The 17,988-nt window shown below is 35.2% G+C and overlaps 4 protein-coding genes across 4 annotated transcripts; 2 read left to right on the top strand and 2 right to left on the bottom strand.

The window, feature by feature from the left end:
* Positions 1–2,334: 2,334 nt before the first annotated feature.
* Positions 2,335–4,301, bottom strand: LOC125580364 (transcription factor DIVARICATA-like). The gene is made up of 2 exons (XM_048744731.1): positions 3,830–4,301; positions 2,335–3,451 (listed from the first exon to the last, which is right to left on the bottom strand). Exons 1-2 carry the CDS (start codon positions 4,108–4,110, stop codon positions 3,136–3,138), a joined length of 597 nt encoding a protein of 198 aa, XP_048600688.1. The 5' UTR covers positions 4,111–4,301; the 3' UTR covers positions 2,335–3,135.
* Positions 4,302–4,576: 275 nt separating this feature from the next.
* On the bottom strand, positions 4,577–5,623 carry LOC106378043 (transcription factor MYBS1-like). Its single transcript, XM_013818234.1, has 2 exons — positions 5,355–5,623; positions 4,577–4,910 (listed from the first exon to the last, which is right to left on the bottom strand). Exons 1-2 carry the CDS (start codon positions 5,621–5,623, stop codon positions 4,577–4,579), a joined length of 603 nt encoding a protein of 200 aa, XP_013673688.1.
* Positions 5,624–9,458: 3,835 nt separating this feature from the next.
* On the top strand, positions 9,459–12,969 carry LOC106381185 (cationic amino acid transporter 7, chloroplastic). The gene is given in 5 exon segments (XM_013821061.3): positions 9,459–10,049; positions 10,122–10,690; positions 10,778–11,009; positions 12,306–12,819; positions 12,821–12,969. Coding segments are annotated over 5 exon segments (1,749 nt in total). The 5' UTR covers positions 9,459–9,649; the 3' UTR covers positions 12,855–12,969.
* Positions 12,970–13,907: 938 nt separating this feature from the next.
* LOC111201821 lies at positions 13,908–17,470 on the top strand. The gene is made up of 5 exons (XM_022694151.2): positions 13,908–14,917; positions 15,390–15,586; positions 15,671–15,787; positions 15,868–15,937; positions 17,239–17,470. The coding sequence occupies exons 1-5, from the start codon at positions 14,803–14,805 to the stop codon at positions 17,265–17,267; spliced, it is 528 nt and encodes a 175-aa protein (XP_022549872.2). The 5' UTR covers positions 13,908–14,802; the 3' UTR covers positions 17,268–17,470.
* Positions 17,471–17,988: the final 518 nt, after the last annotated feature.

Here is a 17,988-nt window from a genome sequence, read left to right as displayed (position 1 = left end):
TTCTAAAAAAAAAAAAATTAAGAACCTCGTAGGGGTTCTCCCATTGGACTTTTACACAACTAATTACATTAATAGAGGTTCTAAACTTCATAAAATACACAATTAATTATTAAATTAATTTTAAGAACCCATTAAAGGCTCTAACCAATAGAGATGCTCTTACAATCAGAGGTCCCCTCTGCTGAAACCGCCGAGAAATTAAAGAGACTAGGGAAAATTTAACAAATATTCCGTAATTAGCAAGTAATTAACAAGATATAATACTATTAATTCTCTTACAGTATTTTGGAGACATGCAAGGCGAACGTAACCTCAAAATGGATGACGAAAAAATTATTTTGTGAAAAAGAAGTTATGGCTTCTAGTATAAAATTTACATTTATTGTCAAACATATCAATAAATTCGTACAATGCATGCATGCTAGTCAAACAACACAAAACCTTTTGTTTTGTCTTTCTTTTTTGCCAAATATGTGAATTCCATAAATAATATGAGACAGAGTTTGTAAATTTACAAAAATGTTAGAACGAACCAAGGCAAAAATCATTAAAAACAAGGTTGAAACTCCAAAAAGAAGCTAATAGGAAGCTTAGATCAGCTACTCATAAAGAAGCCAGTGTTGCATAAGAGGATGGAAATGTTTCCGTCTTCTATTGCCTAGGATAGCGTCCCTTATATAAATCTGTCGATTTGCTTGAATATTGCCGTTGGAGTGGTAGCAATATATACCGTCATGGAGTCGTCGGTTGCGTTCTGTCCACAACGCATACACAACAGCTTGTCCCACAAGCCTTTTAACCAGGAGTGGGCAAAGATGAATCTCTGTGGGAGAGCCAATGCATAAAAGAAGTCCAAGTATGGAAAAAAGGACCTCTGTCACCTAGCCTATGAAGGGCCATTTTCCAGATGCTTTCACTGATCTCACAGCGAAGAAGTAACTTAAGTGGTCTCCTGACTCCTGGACCATGTCACATAGGCAGCAAGAATCATAAATCAAGATACCTCAGCTAGCAAGCCTTTGCCTTGTTGGTAATCTATCGAGGAGAACCAATCTAGAAATTAAAAGAGTGTCTCGGGACAGACCCTTTAAGCCAAATGTTAGACGTCCACTCCTGTTTTCCTGCTCTATTCTGATTGCATCCCATGTCCTGGGACCTAGTTGAGTGGAACTTTATCCAGAGGGATCCTCTGTGTTTTCTTTCCGTGAGAAAATTACCTTGTCTGCTCTTCGTATGAAGAAGCAGAGCCATTATCTTTCTCCATACTGAAAAGAATATTTGGCAATGGCAACGTTGATGTTTCATCTGACGAAGTTCTTACTGATCATCAACTTCATGACTGCTGGCATCGTTTTAGTCCAATCCTTGCATGGACCCAGCACGTGTATTTCAGATTCATGCATGTGTGGGGCACAAGCATTTATGAGTACATGGAAGCTGTAGTCTGTAGAGCTTGTATACATTTAGAGTTGTTTGGAAAGATACAAACAACGTGGCTCTCTAGGCATTTGCATGGGTTGAGGAAGCTGCAATTGCCTGAGGAAAGACCACAAGTACGATGGAATCGTTCATGAGTTGTGTATGAACTTGTGAATCAGTTCGAACTAAGATGCTACACTCAAATCTCTGTATCATAGGATTTTGAGGAGATTGCATTTCCTCAAATCAATAAACGTTCGAGAGGCTAAGAAAAATTCTTCTTACGCTATAGGGAAATAACACCAAATCTTAGGATAATGAAAAGAACAATGAGATTGATCCTGTCCTGAAAAACTCTAAACAACATGAACGACGGTCTTTGGTCATCCCATCCTCTAATCCTTAGGCTTGGTAATGCCCGATTTAGCATGTCCAGGGGGAAAATTACCATAAGCCTCGTTAAAAAAATGTCCATAGCATTTTACCGAAAGGAAAAAATGTCCATAGCACTTCAATGACTAAAATAATTTAGCTCCACAGAGAAATGCTCAGCCACAAGTCACAGAAATAGAAGAAATAAAAAGGATTCCATGCATATTTTATTAAAAAATAGTCACATGAAATGCTCTGTTTCTCCTTTAGGCCTTGGCTGTTTCAGCCTGTGTCCCAGAAAGACTATTTATTTCCTGTTTTTTCCGTTTGCACAACTGCTTCTGGCTGCGCTGCACGTTGCCTTTCACTGTCATTTTTTGCTCCTTTTGTTATATCCACATCAAATGGCTCCGACGGTGGCAAAAAACTGAGTTAAGTGACATTCATGCTCTTGACTTTGGAAGATTTTTTAGAAACGTGTTTGTAAGAACGGAAGTTTGAAGCATTTGGAGTCTATATGTAATGGTACGACAAATGGATGTAAAGACAATAGGTTTAAAGCATTCTGAGATAGAACTTAATATCAATAGTCATGATTAGTCACATGGGACTTTTTATTAACAACGGTGTCCGTGCCTGTGTTGACCACCTCGAATGATTTAGCAATAAACAGTCAGAAATCTCAGCGTGAAGAAGTTAATCCTAACAAACGGTCAGGTAGACCGATCAGCTAAAAATCCTTCTGATAATGCTTCAAAAATATTATTTTGATCACTGGATTGAATACGTGGAAGGACCTAGCCATCATTGTTTTGGATCCATCCGAAAATTTTGAAAACCTTACAGAAAGAAAGATTGATCATGATCACATCAGCGTTGAGATAGTTGAAGGACCGATAGAAGGGAATAACGATGAGATTCTGTTACTCAAGAGCTCTAAGTACAGAAAACGAGAAAATTGAAGATTTGAAAGGTTATAACTTATAAGAAAGGCAAAGGTAGCAACAAGCAAGGTCAAAAATTCATTGGCAAGTCAAATGGTTGACTAAAGGTGAATGGCCAATTTGGTCCTAGTCCCCAACAACAATAAGAGCCTTTCACATTGTCTAAATATAACCATTGATCATTTAGTTAGTGTTACTAGTACTACGCTTAATCAAGATTTTCTAAGCACACACTCAAGAATGAACAAGGCTAGTGTGCCTTCGAAAATTCTGGTTAGACAAAAGTAAAAAAAGGCTATAAACAAATTTGGATTGTTTAATAACTAGATGTACAAAAAGAAGAAAAAAAAACACTAAGAACCAAAAGCCAATTAATAAAAAAGATTTTATAGTTTGGAATTTACGTATACATCTTCTCAATCAAATAGTCTTCGTCGGAATGATGATGTTCTTGAGGCACCTGCTGATCAGAAGGTGTCTGGCCCATCGTAGAGTCCAAGTCGGATCGAGGTGCGGTTACATTGTTAGCAGCATGATCTATCAAAGTTATGTCATGGATACTGGAGCGTTTCTTTGCCTTCTTCTTGGCATCTTGCCTCAGGAAATACTTTTGTGCATGGCTTGCGACTTGCATTGGGGTCTTTGTCTTCACACTCTTTCTCGATATCTTCTTCCAATCTCCTTTCCCATATTTATCTAGCCCCTCCAGAAAAAGCCTGAAATATCATCAAAACAAATAAACAATCAACCAAAGTCCATAACCAAGTTTGACAACAATGTATAAAAGTTATTGAAGTTTTCTCTTAACATTCAACTATGATTTATGTATGTAGCTATAAAGGTTATACAAAATCAGGAACCATATAATCTAATACAAGATCATAATTTAAACTAAATGAGTAACAAAATATGGTATATTCTGATGTGATTACCTAACCAATAAAAACCCTATAACAGTTCATCATCCGTTTATAAACTTTCTCCTAACCTAACAAAAAAAACCCTAAATCATCACCCCAATAAAAAGTTTAAATAGTTAATTCATACTTTCACCCAATCAACATAAACCCTAATTCATCAGTGTCTAGACTAACCTGTGTTCCTCTTCTGTCCAAGGTTTTCCCCTCTTCTTTTCTTTCTCCATATGTTTGGTCTGGGATGGGATCCCATCTGGATAATTAGTAGTAGGATATTGATCCGATTCGATAAGGTTAATATCGTGGACCAAAGCTTTGTAGTAGTGCTTCACCTCTTCAAGCGGTACATTAAGATGTTCGGCGATAGCCTCAAACCTATTGGGAGTATTTTCTGGGAACACCAACAGAAGACTCTCAAACAGTTTGTCCTCATACCTCGTCCACTGCTTCGAACCCATAAGATATGTTAGAAGCAACGACCAAGTTGTTTAGGAAAGCTCTTATCTCACAAAACAAAAGGAACCTGATATCTCTCGAGGGTTTTCACACTTTTCTCTAGGATTTATAGAGAAAATAATAGGGGAAATCACAAGATTCACCCTCGTCTTTTCTTTAATTTAGTGAATAGACCCCAAATATATTCTATTAGTATCTAACCCCCCCCCCCCCCCCCCCCCCAAGTTAATTATACTCTCAAATTATATTATGATAAACAGAATTCAAATTCAACAATCAGAAATATATAACCATAGGTTTATATAAAAGGAAAAAATTCGCAAAATAAAATCCAATATTGTTTAAAAGTCCTTGACTTTTAAATAGTTACACAATGAAATTTTATGTTCTGGTTTAAGCTCATGGAAGATTATTCGATTCAGAATCAGAAATGTTAGCATCCTGACCGGTTTCCAGCGCAACTGGCCCTTATTGTCGTTGCGGCTGCGAAGGAACTACGCTCTCTTGTCTTGTTGGCCAGTTGAGTCCCACATAGATGCCCCCCATAGTTCTCCCTTGTTGGCCAGTTGAGTCCCTATTGATGCCCCTCATAGTTCTATTTTGTTGGCCAGATGAGTCCACACCGGCGTCCCCCATAGTTATGTCCATGGTTCTCCGCCGCTTCATTACATTGTTCTTTGAGTTTTGCCAATAGAAGAAGTTACGTGCATAGATCGCCACTTGCATTGGGGTTTTGGTAACCAATAAGACCGCTATTTTGTCACAATTTCTCCCAAACCGCTCTAACCCGATCAGGAACCATCTGCATTGTGTTATTTTTTTCAGATTCAAATTATGAGTGTGAGATTAATCCGCTTTCAACCATGTTTCACCACCATCCAATTATTTTATGACATAACTGATTCAAATGAGATTAAAAGAAAAAAACTTATGGCCATAAAACATCTATGAATATCTTATCAGCATGCGAATTTCGTAGTAGCTAAGAAGAGAATGTGTTAGTCGTATTGATTCCAAATCATAGATCCACGGACAAAAAGAAAAGATAAACATCTTATCACTATGCGAATTTCGTAGCAGCTAATAAGAGAATGTGTTAGTCGTATTGATTCCAAACATAGATCCACGAAATAACACCATTGTATACTCTATCGACATTATGATATAATATATAAACTCATACGTGCATGAAAATGTAGATTTCATCAGCTATGGAAAACCTTTACTCATTATATTGTATACTTACTCATGTTCCTCTATGTCCCATATAGGTTTCTCGATCCGGCACCAACTCGGCTCAACTGCATCGAACATCCCATTAGATAAAGCTATTTGACTCGATCTGATCTCTAGAAGATCATCGACCATTTCCTGGTGATGCTCCTTAACATCGACAACGGATTTCTGTAGACGCTGGGCTATACACTCGAACCGATTGGGAAAAAAGGCAGAGAACCTCTGCACTGCGTCCTTGAACTGCTCGCTCTCTTCTTGTGTCCATGAATTGGCAGCCATAATTGCCAAAACAGAATAAGAAATCACGAAGTCGAGAGGTATTGTGAGTTTTGGAGAATTATATTATGCATGTCATGAATAACCAGCTCAAATAAAATATATATATATATATATATATATATATATATAAGGCTTATCTTCTCTCTAATTTGGTAAGTTCTTTACTTTGCTATGTTGTGTACAGTCTCTTTATTATAATTTGTTCTCTTGAATTTCTTTCCTCTCGTTAAATAACCTACCATATTATTATACAATACCATTGAAAGTTCAATGTATTTATTTCATAGCATTAATGACGATTTTTTTTTTGTCATCAACAAACAGACTCATATATTAAATTGTGACACATGTATTAATTAGTTGTATTTTGAAATGTGGTAGTCAATAAAATTTAATACTGAATACATACAAAAATAATATATTGCAAGAATTTACAGCAAAGAAAAATTTATACCATTAAATTTTTTACCTAAATAGAAGACTAACGATTAGGCGGATTATTCGGGGTCTGGGCTAACTGTTAACAAATATTGATTTATTGTGTACAATCTTTTTATTGTAATTTCTTTCTCTTGTATTTTTTTTCCACTCATTTAGTTACTTACCATGTTACTATATAATACTATTTAAAGTTCAATGTATTTATTTCATAGCATTAATGACTCTTTTAGTCAATTAAATTGCAACACTTGTATAAATTAGTTGTATTTTGAAATATGGTAGTCACTTAAATTTAATATTGAATACTTACAAAAGAAATATATTGCAAGAATTTATAGGAAGGAAAAAAACAGTATATCATTAAGATTTTTTATGTAATAGAAGACTAACAATTAGGTAGATTATTCGGAGTTTAGACGAGAATTAAACATTAACAAATATTTGATATTTTAGTCTTTTGTTTATAAAATTATTTTTATGAATTATAAAAATGTGAAATTGCATCCTTTATACACAATTTTTTCCCTAATTAAGTCAATACCCTAAATCCCACAACATGGTGCCTTTGTTGATAAACACAAAACTTGTCCCATCAAAAGTAGTTTGCTAATTTTATCATTCTTTTTTGGTTTTAAGCCAATTCGCTCTAAAAATTACATATACAAAAAAGATTAGAAAATTTATAGATTTTCACTAACATTGTTGCTTGATTAAACAGATTTAGAAAAAAAAGATCAATTTAAACCAAATTTAACTGATTTAGAACAATTCTAACCAATTTGAATAACATAAATCAGATTTATGAAAAATAGTTTTTTTTTTTTATAAAAGGTTTTCATATTATGAAAATAGTATGAAAACAGTTACTCATCTCCAACTCATCTCTATAATAGAGATCTCTAAAATAGAGGAAAAAATAGAGATAGTGTTTTTGCTCAAATGTGTTCCTTTATAATAGAGGAATGCTATATTTACCTCTATAAATAGAGGAATGCTATTTTTCCCCTAAATATAGAGAAAAAAAATAGCATTCATATTTATAGAGGCAAATATAGCATTCCTCTATTATAGAGGAACACATTGGAGTAAAAACACCATCTCTATTTTTGCCTCTATTTTAGAGATCTCTATTATAGAAATGGGTTGGAGATGGTCTCAGGGGATTGCCTAGATATTGTTTACACCGATTTTTAGAATATTGGTGTTGTCAAATTCAGTTTAGTAAAAGTTCAGTTTGTACTGAAATGTTCATACAAAATAGCATTTCTGTTTTTGAATCGAATTCCAAACAACATACTGATTCTCTTGAGCCTCTCCTATCACGTACTCTTCGATCCAAGTGACATATGAAAACTCTAGCTCGGCTAGTTGTGTCGGTATTATTAATATGGAATTGCTAAAGTACTAACATATATTTATGTAAATCAGTCGTTGTCTGGAAAAGATAAAAGAAAAATTACTAGTTGATCATTTATACTCGCCTCAACGGTAGTTCATTATAAAAATTTTACTAGTTGATCATTTTATCCACGCTTCCACGGTAGTATTTGAAAAATATGATAACTTGTAGAAACATTTACTAACTGATTGTTTACCCACGCCTCCACGGTAGTCCATTAGCAAACATGGATACGCTGTAAGAAACATTTGCTAGTTCACCATTTATCCCTTTCTCAAAAAAAAAAAAAAAAACAAATTACTAGAATATGAATGTGGTAACTTCATAGAATCATAGAAATGTTAACTGAATCAATTGCACAAAATAGTAGAAGAAAAGAGAGAACTGTTTTTTTATTTAAACTATGCCTAGACATTACTCAGAATAAAAAAAACAACTATGATGAGATATGTGTTGTTGAATCAAATAAAAATTATTTTATTTTTATAACATTTTGTTTAATAGAAATTATAATGCATCGATAATTTTTGTATTTCAAATATATATAAATATTTTATTTAAATTTACGTACATTAATTATTTTATTATTATTTTAAAGTTGAGTTCTGACTTTTAAGAAAAAAATACTATCATATAGTTTTAGTCTAAATAATCAAAATTTATATAAAATAATTTTATGGGAAATGTCATTTTTTAGTTTTATTACATTTGCATAAGTTTAGATTCCAATCTTAAATTTGTGATACAACGAAAATGTTAATTTGAGATGTTAATATATTCATATTTTAGGTTTCTAAAGAGTAATTTTTAATACAATTTTTTTTTAAAAAAATATTACATATATTTTATTCATAACATGTATTGTAATACAATATCATAAAAATTTAAAATATATCTCACTTGTAAGAAAAATTCATTGTAAATTTAATATGTATTGCATTGATTTAAAATATTTTTATTTTACAGAATAACATTATTCATAAAATATTTTGTTTGTGTGTTTTAGTATTATATAATCAAATTAAAGTTGAAATACCTACAACTACATAATAATCGTTTTGAAAACTATATAATAATAAAAATAGAATAATTTATTTATTTTAAACGAACTAGTACATTTCTTAAAATATTTTCATTGGTCAAATTTTTTAAAAATTTAATATATTGTTAAAACCTTATCATATGTAACTAACATATTGCATAATTGACGACCTATAGAAATCTATAATCGTAAAAGTAATCAACTGTAACATGTTCGATTATAATACAAAATAATACTAATTAAATGTAGATATTTATTTTATAAAGTAATAATAGCTATAGTTTATTTTATAAATTATGATAAATTATCTTTTATTTAATATTTACTTTTATAATATTTTTTTATAAATTAAATTATATTGTTATAACATTATGTATATACACAATAATGTTACTGTGTGTGTATATATATATATATTCAATTTTAAAATGTACAAATTAATTATTAAATTAAGTTATGTAATATATATATTATTTAATTTAATATTTAATTGTATAATATATATACATATAATATTATAAATTTTATATTGTGTGTATAAGTAGAATTTAAATTAATATAAATTCATAATAATAATTACAAAATCTAATTATTTGGATATTTATAATGTCTTAATACTTTTAAAAAACTGTATATTATACTTTATAAAAATATATAGCAGGATATTATTAGATTACATCTAAAAATCAGTGTGAATTTATATATTTTATTTTATTTTTGAAATATTTAAATATTTAGTTAAATAATTAAATTGTTAGGCAACATATTAACATACATAATTAATATAAGGTTTTTAATTTAGTAACATCATTCGACAAATCAAAATAAGGCTAAATAGTGATCATGTTTTAATAATATAGATAAAAGTTGCAAAACCTAACAGATTACAAAATCTTTTTTGGGTTAGTATCTTTGTAGACTATATGCTTACCTCATCTGTTTATTTTAATCTATGCTTATGTGATCATTTGTGAATATAATTTTAATAATACTATTGACTAATCAGTGTCCCTGAAGTTTGTCGTATTTACACAAAAAGCCACTGAACTCTATCATCTCCATTATAAAACCACCTCTTTCAAACTATACTCTCAAACTCTCTGTAAATCCGATTCATCTCGACCCGACCCGATTCTAATCCGAAATGGAGGCCCATTACCGCAACCACGGCGGAGACACCTCCTTCTCCAGCCTCCGCGTCTACCTCAACTCTCTCTCCCACACTCCCTCCCGCTTTTCCCGCCGCGCTATCTCCGTCTCCACCTCATACGACGAGATGAGCCGCGTTCGCGCCGTCTCCGGCGAGCAGATGCGCCGCACTCTCCGCTGGTACGACATCGTCGGACTCGGAATCGGAGGGATGATCGGCGCCGGCGTTTTCGTCACCACCGGCCGCGCTAGCCGACTCCTCGCCGGTCCCTCGATCGTCGTCTCCTACGCAATCGCCGGCCTCTGCGCTCTCCTCTCCGCCTTCTGTTACACCGAGTTCGCCGTTCACCTCCCCGTCGCCGGCGGCGCCTTCAGCTACATCCGTATCACATTCGGTCAGTGTACACTCTCAAAAACCTCCGTCACCGTTAAAATTCAAAATCCGTAACCATTTTTTTCCGTTACAGGCGAGTTCCCGGCGTTTATAACCGGAGCGAATCTTATAATGGACTACGTCATGTCAAACGCCGCCGTTTCGAGAGGATTCACGGCTTATCTCGGATCCGCATTCGGACTATCCACCTCCGAGTGGAGATTCATCGTCTCGGGTCTCCCAAACGGATTCAACGAAATCGATCCCGTCGCCGTTCTCGTCGTCCTCGCCGTCACGTTCATCATCTGCTACAGCACGAGGGAGAGTTCGAAGGTGAATATGGTGTTGACGGCGTTACACATTGCATTCATCGTGTTTGTGATCGTGATGGGGTTTTGGAAAGGAGACAAGAAAAATTTAACCCGACCCGCTGACCCGGAGAATCCGTCCGGTTTCTTCCCTTTCGGAGCTTCGGGTGTGTTTAACGGAGCGGCGATGGTTTACTTGAGTTATATAGGATACGACGCCGTTTCGACGATGGCTGAAGAAGTAAGAGACCCGGTCAAAGACATCCCCATGGGAATATCCGGCTCGGTCGCTATCGTTATTGTACTTTACTGCTTAATGGCTATCTCCATGTCCATGCTCCTCCCTTACGATCTGGTCCGTTGAAAAATAAATAATTTTCTTTTTTTAAATTGATTTGACGGTAATGATCAAGTGTGTGTGTGTGTGTGTGTGTGTATGCAGATAGATCCTGAAGCACCGTACGCGGCGGCGTTTAGCAAATCGGAAGGATGGGAATGGGTGACGAAAGTGGTTGGGATTGGAGCAAGTTTTGGGATACTGACGTCGTTGTTGGTGGCGATGTTGGGCCAGGCTCGGTACATGTGCGTCATCGGACGGTCAAGAGTGGTCCCCACTTGGTTCGCTAAGGTCCATCCCAAGACATCAACACCAGTCAACGCTTCCGCTTTTCTTGGTAAGTTAAACAAGTTTTGTCTTAAAACTCTTTCAACCCTTTATTTAATTAAATTAAATATTTAACAAATCTAATAAAATCTTAAGAAAAGGTTAAAAAACAACGTAAATCCCGTGAAATTTAATATAACGTTACGTTGGATTTTTCCTTTCGTCAAGATCGGGTTTATGTTTCCTCTCTGTTTTATTTTCATCAAGTGATAAACAGACAATGAGTGGGGACCCAATTTAAAAACAATTGTTTTTTTTTGTTTCTATGATCTTTTTTGGATTTGAGTGTAATGTGTAGATCAACACTTTCCACGTGATAACATACATATACGTGTACACAAGAAGAAAACAAAACCAAAAAAATCAAATATTTTTAAAAAATATTTCCCAACTAATTTTTGATTGTGATTGTGGCTGAAGTCGTGCGGCTCCGACTGTGTGACTATATTAATGTAGGCCATATCTTATGTTCTTATGTGATTGTTTTGGTGTTGGTTCTTGATTTAGAACATAGAATCCGACAAAATGTCGTGCTCGTGTTATCATCAACTGGGTTCAAAAAGTTCAGTCTTTTCAACGGTTTTGATCGTGACATATTGTTGGGTCTCTTTGGTCTCTTTTTGTTCTTTAACGTTACCTTTTGAAGCTCTCTGTTTCGTAACTTTACACAAACTTATGCGCATGACATCTTTAGGTCAGGTCATTGGTCTGGCAACTAATATAAAAATTGGCTAATTATTGTTGTGTAAGATCTTTGATGAATCATTATTTAAATTATAAGTTTCCCGAAATGGTCAACTCGTGTCGTGGTAGCGAATTTAGACCCACAAGTTACTTTTGTTTGCATATTCGTTCGTGTAAGCATTGTTTACTGATCTGACGAGTTTGGATACTATATTATATAAACCGAAAATTATTAAGAAACCAAATATACTTATGTTTTAGACTTTCTAAAAGACTATAAGCCGTCTTTAAGAGAAAGTGTTTTGTTTTAAAATTTATAAATCTTGAGACGTTGATCTAGTCTTTTAGGACATAGCACATATATATAAGGATAGATTTTGAACGTGGAACTAAACTCTAATCTTTACTAAAAGAAAAAGAAAATACTCTTATCCACCAAGCTAATGGAACAAATTCCTCCAGTATCTTCAAATTGTTTTTGTTACATAATCAGCTTTATACATCTTAGAATATATCTGCGTTATATCAAATACTAATATGAATGATTGAGCTAATTAAAGAATATGGATTTTTAATTAGCATATCCTTCTTCTCAAGTACTAATTTTGTATTGTTTCTTCAGGAATCTTCACGGCGGCGCTCGCACTCTTTACAGACCTAAACGTTCTCTTAAACCTCGTTTCAATCGGAACCCTCTTCGTCTTTTACATGGTTGCAAACGCGGTTATATTCCGGCGTTACGTAGCGGTTGGATACACCAAACCATGGCCTACACTCTCCTTCCTCTGCCTATTCTCCATAACCTCAGTTTTCTTCACATTAGTCTGGAAACTCGCACCGTCCGGTTCACCAAAATGGTTCATGCTTGGAGCCGGTGGTGTGGCGGCTATAGCCATCGTGCAGATATTCCATTGTGTTGTGCCTCAAGCTAGAACTCCTGAGTTTTGGGGAGTACCGTTGATGCCGTGGACTCCTTGCGTTTCGATATTTTTGAACATATTTTTGCTCGGATCGCTGGATGCTCCTTCGTATATCAGATTCGGGTTCTTCTCCGGGTTGGCAGTGCTCCTGTATGTGTTTTATAGTGTTCATGCGAGCTATGATGCTGAAGGAGATGGATCTCTTGATTTCAAAGACGTGGAAAGTTTTGAAGGAATTAACAGAATTTTGAGTTGAAAAATGCTTTATAGTAGACAAAACTTGGTGAAAGCTTGTTATGGTCTAAAAAACTTCTAGGGGTTGTTTAACAAGTTTATTTTTTATGAATAAAACAGCCAATATGTTCTTTTGTTGGCAAGTGGAGGAAGGACTCGAGGGCGTATTGGTACATAAGATAATAAGACATTTTACATAATTGGGCAGTTTAAAGTATATTTTGATGTTACTTGACATCCTGTTAAATTTAAATATGTACAGTAACTCGTATATAGGTCAATCTGATGTTATCTCAAGAGAACGCAAGAAAATATGTGATCAGTGATAATCTCACAACTGTATCCCCATGAAGTATGTGTTCTAGGCTGTTAGCCAAAGAAAAGAAAAACGGAAAAAAATAATACTATGTAAAATATAAATTGAAGTCAAAGCCGCTGACAAAAATAAAGATCAACGACTTTTGTAGCCATCAAGGCAAGCTGTGCAAAAAGAAACTAGTGAATGTCAATTGTCAGAGTCATAGTCACAGACTCACAGGCTTGCCTCCACTTGTCATGACTTTCAAGATGTCGACACTTTGACAGTGTATGTCTCTTGATTTCCATTGACCTCCTTTTTTACTTTCTCAGAGATTGTATTTTTGACATTCGCTTTACAGAAATAGAATATTCTGTTTCCTACAAAAACAAAAAATATTCGAAAGGGACTATAGTATAACAATCCCAAGTATAATAATAAAAAAAAATCTCAATCAATACTCCTATATTTTTATGTACATGCGTAAGTTTTCTTCTATGTAAAATAGCAGAAAATATCACAATAGAATTTGTACAAAAATGAATTTTGTTTTCCTCCACAATATTTTTAAGAATTGAGGATTCTTTGATTAAATGCTTAAAATAGCAGCAAGTGTTGTCACTTGCAAAATCTGATATGAAATTATACTCCACCAATAAAAGTAAAAGAAAGTTATTCCATTCGTTACGTCGAAAAGTAGCTGTCCTAGTTATAAGTCAAGTCGTGCAACTATATATATCATATGGTATAATGTGTTTTAACATCCATGAAAAGCCTCTTAATACAGGCTTTTAATAACTCAACTGGGACTTAAAAGAAAGAAAACATCATTAAAAATACTGTAAATTCAGTGTTCTTAGTTTTGTTATGCATACCAGTCTCGAAGTAGGACTTGGCCTCTTCCAAGAGTCATCAACTTGCATAGAGAATTACTCCGTGTGGCCCCAATGTAATCAACTTGTTAGTCACATCAAATGAAAGCCTATATACGTACAATGTCTAACTATGTTGGCTTAGTTAAGGATAAAACTCCAAATATACAATTGTCTTATAGAACTAAAGCAGAAATAATAGGCCTAACATTAAGGCCTATTTTTTAAATTTTGTTGGTCAAATGGGCTTTGTTAAATGCGTCTTGCCGTGTAATAATGGTCAACCTTGTAAGAAACCCTAATAAGATTCGTATATTCAATACATAAAGTTTCCGCCCAGGACGTGCAGGTACGTTATTGCTAAGGAACTTGTACGAGAATTCTATAGTATCGTGCTCCGGATTGTAGACAGTTGAACCTTTTATTGCTGTTCGTGTTGTTATCTTAATGTTGGGTTGTGTTCGTACCAAAATTGTGAAGAAATCTTCACGTCAGCTGATTGAGACTATGCAACAAGATTGTTGATTCTCCACCCGTGGAATCTCCGTCAAGCTACAAGAGAAAGAGCGTGAACGGCGAATGGACTTTGTCGCTGACGAATCAGCCATTAGAACCGAATGAGGTTAAGACCAGCTGCAACGCGGGATATTAGCCATATCTTAGCGGTAATCCTTATGCTTATAGAGTAAAATAATAATATAAATTGACGTTACGCTGAGGTTGAATCCTTAATGAAGGATTTATTTGCGGTTGATCCTTGATGTGCTGGCAAAGTCTGAGTGGACCGGGAAAGGAATGTGTTTGGTGAGAGGAAAAAAACTCGTTCATTTTCTCGAGTCGAGCCGAAAAAAAAACGTTTCCACCTCTCCCGGCGAAAACAAAGGCGATACTGCGATCCGGTTGGTTCAAGGTAAATCGCACCATTTTAGTTCTTTATTTTTGCATTTGGAGTTGATGCATGTCACTTTCATCAGTGTTTATGGATTCGATTGTGGGGAAAATTAGAGTTTGGGTTTAAAATCGAATTAGGGATAAAAATCAAATTAGGGTTTTCGTGTGTTTGTTTTATTTTTTACATTTGATTCTTTGTTTATGGAATCGATTGTGGGGATCAAATAGGTTTTGGGGTTTAAAATTGAATTGGGATTAAAATCGAATTAGGGTTTTCGTCTGTAAATTTTTTTTTCTTACATTAGCTTATTTGTTTATGGATTCGATTTTGGGGATGAAATAGATTTCGTGTTAAAAATCGAATTGGGGATTATAATCGAATTAGTGTTTTGATTTGGTCTTATTATTTTCTTCTTTTTATTCGTTTCTTGGTTGGTTTCCTCACGATTAAAAAAGGATTTTGATCTGCTTATACGTTATTGTTCTTCTAGGTTCTGAAATGGAGGACGAATTGAGGGATATGAAAGCACACAAAGCATACTACAACATGCTTCATTTCGTTGCAGATGCGCAACAGGGGATTCCCAAGCTGTGCCCCTGTGGATCTATCACAAAGGAGGTCGTCGATGAAGAGGATACATATGATTACCTCCCCGGCAAAAGATACTTCATATGCAAAGATTATGAGGTTTGCATTCTTCTGTCTATATTTATCGAGCTCGTCCTTCCATATTTATTTGTTGTTTGATAAGTTTTTTTTCTGTTTTCGCAGAATGACGGGTTGCATTTCAGGCAACCATGGGTTATGGGGATGCAACAAGAGGTTGAGAGACTGAAAGTACGTTTTCAAGAGCAGGAGAAGCTTCTGCGAGAGTGCGAATCACTTAAGGTGAGTTCTGTCTGATGGTTCACTCTCTTATTAATCATATTTCTAAGAAATTAAATGGAGTTGATCTGATGTCTTTTCAGGGGCAGGTGAGAATGCTGCTTACGCGGGTGGCTGAACTCGAGAAAACAAACTTACCGGTTTCAAACTCTGGTTAGTGTTTGAACTTACCAGTTAGAATTCAAATGGAAATTAGTTTGTAGTTAGAAAAGAAACTAGGATTGTGTAACCGTGTAACTTTAGTAGTTGAGAATAGTTGAAAACAAACTAGGATTGTGAAACCGTGTGTCTGTTTTAATGTTTCTGAGCAAGTAACTTGCAAGTTTGTAGATAGGAAACAACTAGGATTATTAATGCACACCAAACCACCATTTAATTGTGCGTAACTGCACTGTTTCCTTTAAGCCTAAAACCCATTTAATTGTCGTGAGCTGTTCTGATAGGACTGTTTTCTACTAGGATTCAATAGAGTCATTATAGAATCCCTTATTTAACCGTCAGTTTTTCTACTAGAGAAACACATACTTCTTCCTAAATGGTGAAATCTGGTGGTTATGTAAACCTCATAATGAGTCAAGGGCCAGTTCATCTGGACTCCTGCGACCCTCTTCTCTTTACTGGCCAAAGTTCTGGTGTGTCTACTGTCAAAGAGAGGAGAAAATGGTCACTGAAAGAGGATTTAATCCTCATCGGTGCGTGGCTCAACACCAGCAAAGACCCCATTGTGAGTAATGAACAAAAGGTAGGTGCCTTCTGGAACAGGATTGTAGAGTACTACAACTCCAGTCCTCAACTGGTTGGGACCACCCCACGAGAACTTGGGCCATGCAAGCAAAGATGGGCTAGGATCAACGAGGGAGTTTGCAAGTTTGCTGGTTGTTACGACATGGCACTGAGGGAGCAGAGAAGCGGGCAAAATGAGAACGATGTGATGAAGTCTGCGTTGGATATATTTGCCAATGACCAGGGATCGAAGTTCAACTTCGAACATGCGTGGAGGGAGCTTCGGCATGATGTGAAGTGGTGCTCAACATATCTGGAGAAGGACAAACGCAAACCAGCGGATTCCCAAGGCGACGGTGAAGGGGCAGTGCCTGAGCCAGAGCCAGAAGAGCGACCAATAGGAGTTAAGGCTGCAAAGGCTGGTAGCAAGAGGAAGAAAACTGGAAAAGAGGAGGAGTTGGCGAAGCTAGAAAATTTGTTGGAGTTAAAAAAAAAAATCTCTCAGCAGAGTTTGCTTACAAAGCCCGAGCCTCTCTCTGAGATGGAATCAGCTCTCAAAAATAAACTTTTGTCTGAATTGTTGTAGGGTTTGTTTAGCTCTAACCTTAGTTTCAGATGTTTTCATTAGACTAGTCTCAACTATTTGCATTAGACCTTATTTTCCTTGTCATTATTACAACTAAAACATGTCTATTTACATTGCTTACACACGTGAATTTCTTCTGTTTCAGGTGAAGTACTAGACCATGTCACGGGTTGAAGACAAAAGCTGGTATCAAGTCACGGGTTTGTATTCTCTGTTTGTATTTTCATGTGAACCAAGTCACGGGTTGTTTGTATGTTGCCTTTATAAGTCTGTTTGTACACTCGGATGTTATGCTATTTCCTTTGCTCTTTTGCTTCCTTTGTACTGCCTAAAAACGGATGTAATGCTGTTTTAGTGGAATCTATTTCCTTTGCTCTTATTTTCCTTGTACAATCTCCTTTCCACAAACAGAAAGAGTACTTGTGTGTTGTCTAGGACTCATAGATCGCAAAACGTTCGGTTTTCAATTGTTTCAACAACAACGACCTTCCCACCTTCATCTCCATCAGCGTTAGGTATGAGTTAATTGTAGTAGTTGATTTCAAATTAGTTAGGTAATTATATGAACCATCATTTATTTAATTTAAAGGTAATAGTTAGTTAATTATATAAGTTGGGACTGGACCGAAATTATAGAAGTTGATTTCAAAATAATAATAACCGAAAATAAGTTATGATTAGGAAATAGATAGCACGTTGACTGTTTTTTTTATTGAAAATAAGTTATGATTATGAAATATATATATGTCGACAAAATCACAAAAGTGATACCAAATTTTTTTTTATAAAAACGTATATTTGTTATAATGTTTGAAGGAAGGATAGCCTAATATGGCAGATGAAATCGACCGAAGACTCGATGCGGCTGTCAATGAGGCTTTTGATGAATATTTTG

Source organism: Brassica napus, chromosome C1, assembly GCF_020379485.1.
Source record: "Brassica napus cultivar Da-Ae chromosome C1, Da-Ae, whole genome shotgun sequence".
Classification (NCBI taxonomy): domain Eukaryota; kingdom Viridiplantae; phylum Streptophyta; class Magnoliopsida; order Brassicales; family Brassicaceae; genus Brassica; species Brassica napus.
The sequence above is the reverse complement of the archived record's forward strand: the minus strand, read 5'-3'. Positions and strand labels throughout refer to the sequence as shown.

Coding starts and splice junctions, on each gene's coding strand:
- LOC106378043 (XM_013818234.1), bottom strand. CDS start 5,623: ATGGCTGCCAATTCATGGACACAAGAAGAGAGCGAGCAGTTCAAGGAC. Junction 4,911..5,354: donor TGGGACATAGAGGAACATGA/GTAAGTATACAA, acceptor AACACAATGCAG/ATGGTTCCTGATCGGGTTAG.
- LOC125580364 (XM_048744731.1), bottom strand. CDS start 4,110: ATGGGTTCGAAGCAGTGGACGAGGTATGAGGACAAACTGTTTGAGAGT. Junction 3,452..3,829: donor TGGACAGAAGAGGAACACAG/GTTAGTCTAGAC, acceptor ATGATATTTCAG/GCTTTTTCTGGAGGGGCTAG.
- LOC111201821 (XM_022694151.2), top strand. CDS start 14,803: ATGTGTTTGGTGAGAGGAAAAAAACTCGTTCATTTTCTCGAGTCGAGC. Junction 14,918..15,389: donor TGCGATCCGGTTGGTTCAAG/GTAAATCGCACC, acceptor TTGTTCTTCTAG/GTTCTGAAATGGAGGACGAA. Junction 15,938..17,238: donor CTTACCGGTTTCAAACTCTG/GTTAGTGTTTGA, acceptor CTTCTGTTTCAG/GTGAAGTACTAGACCATGTC.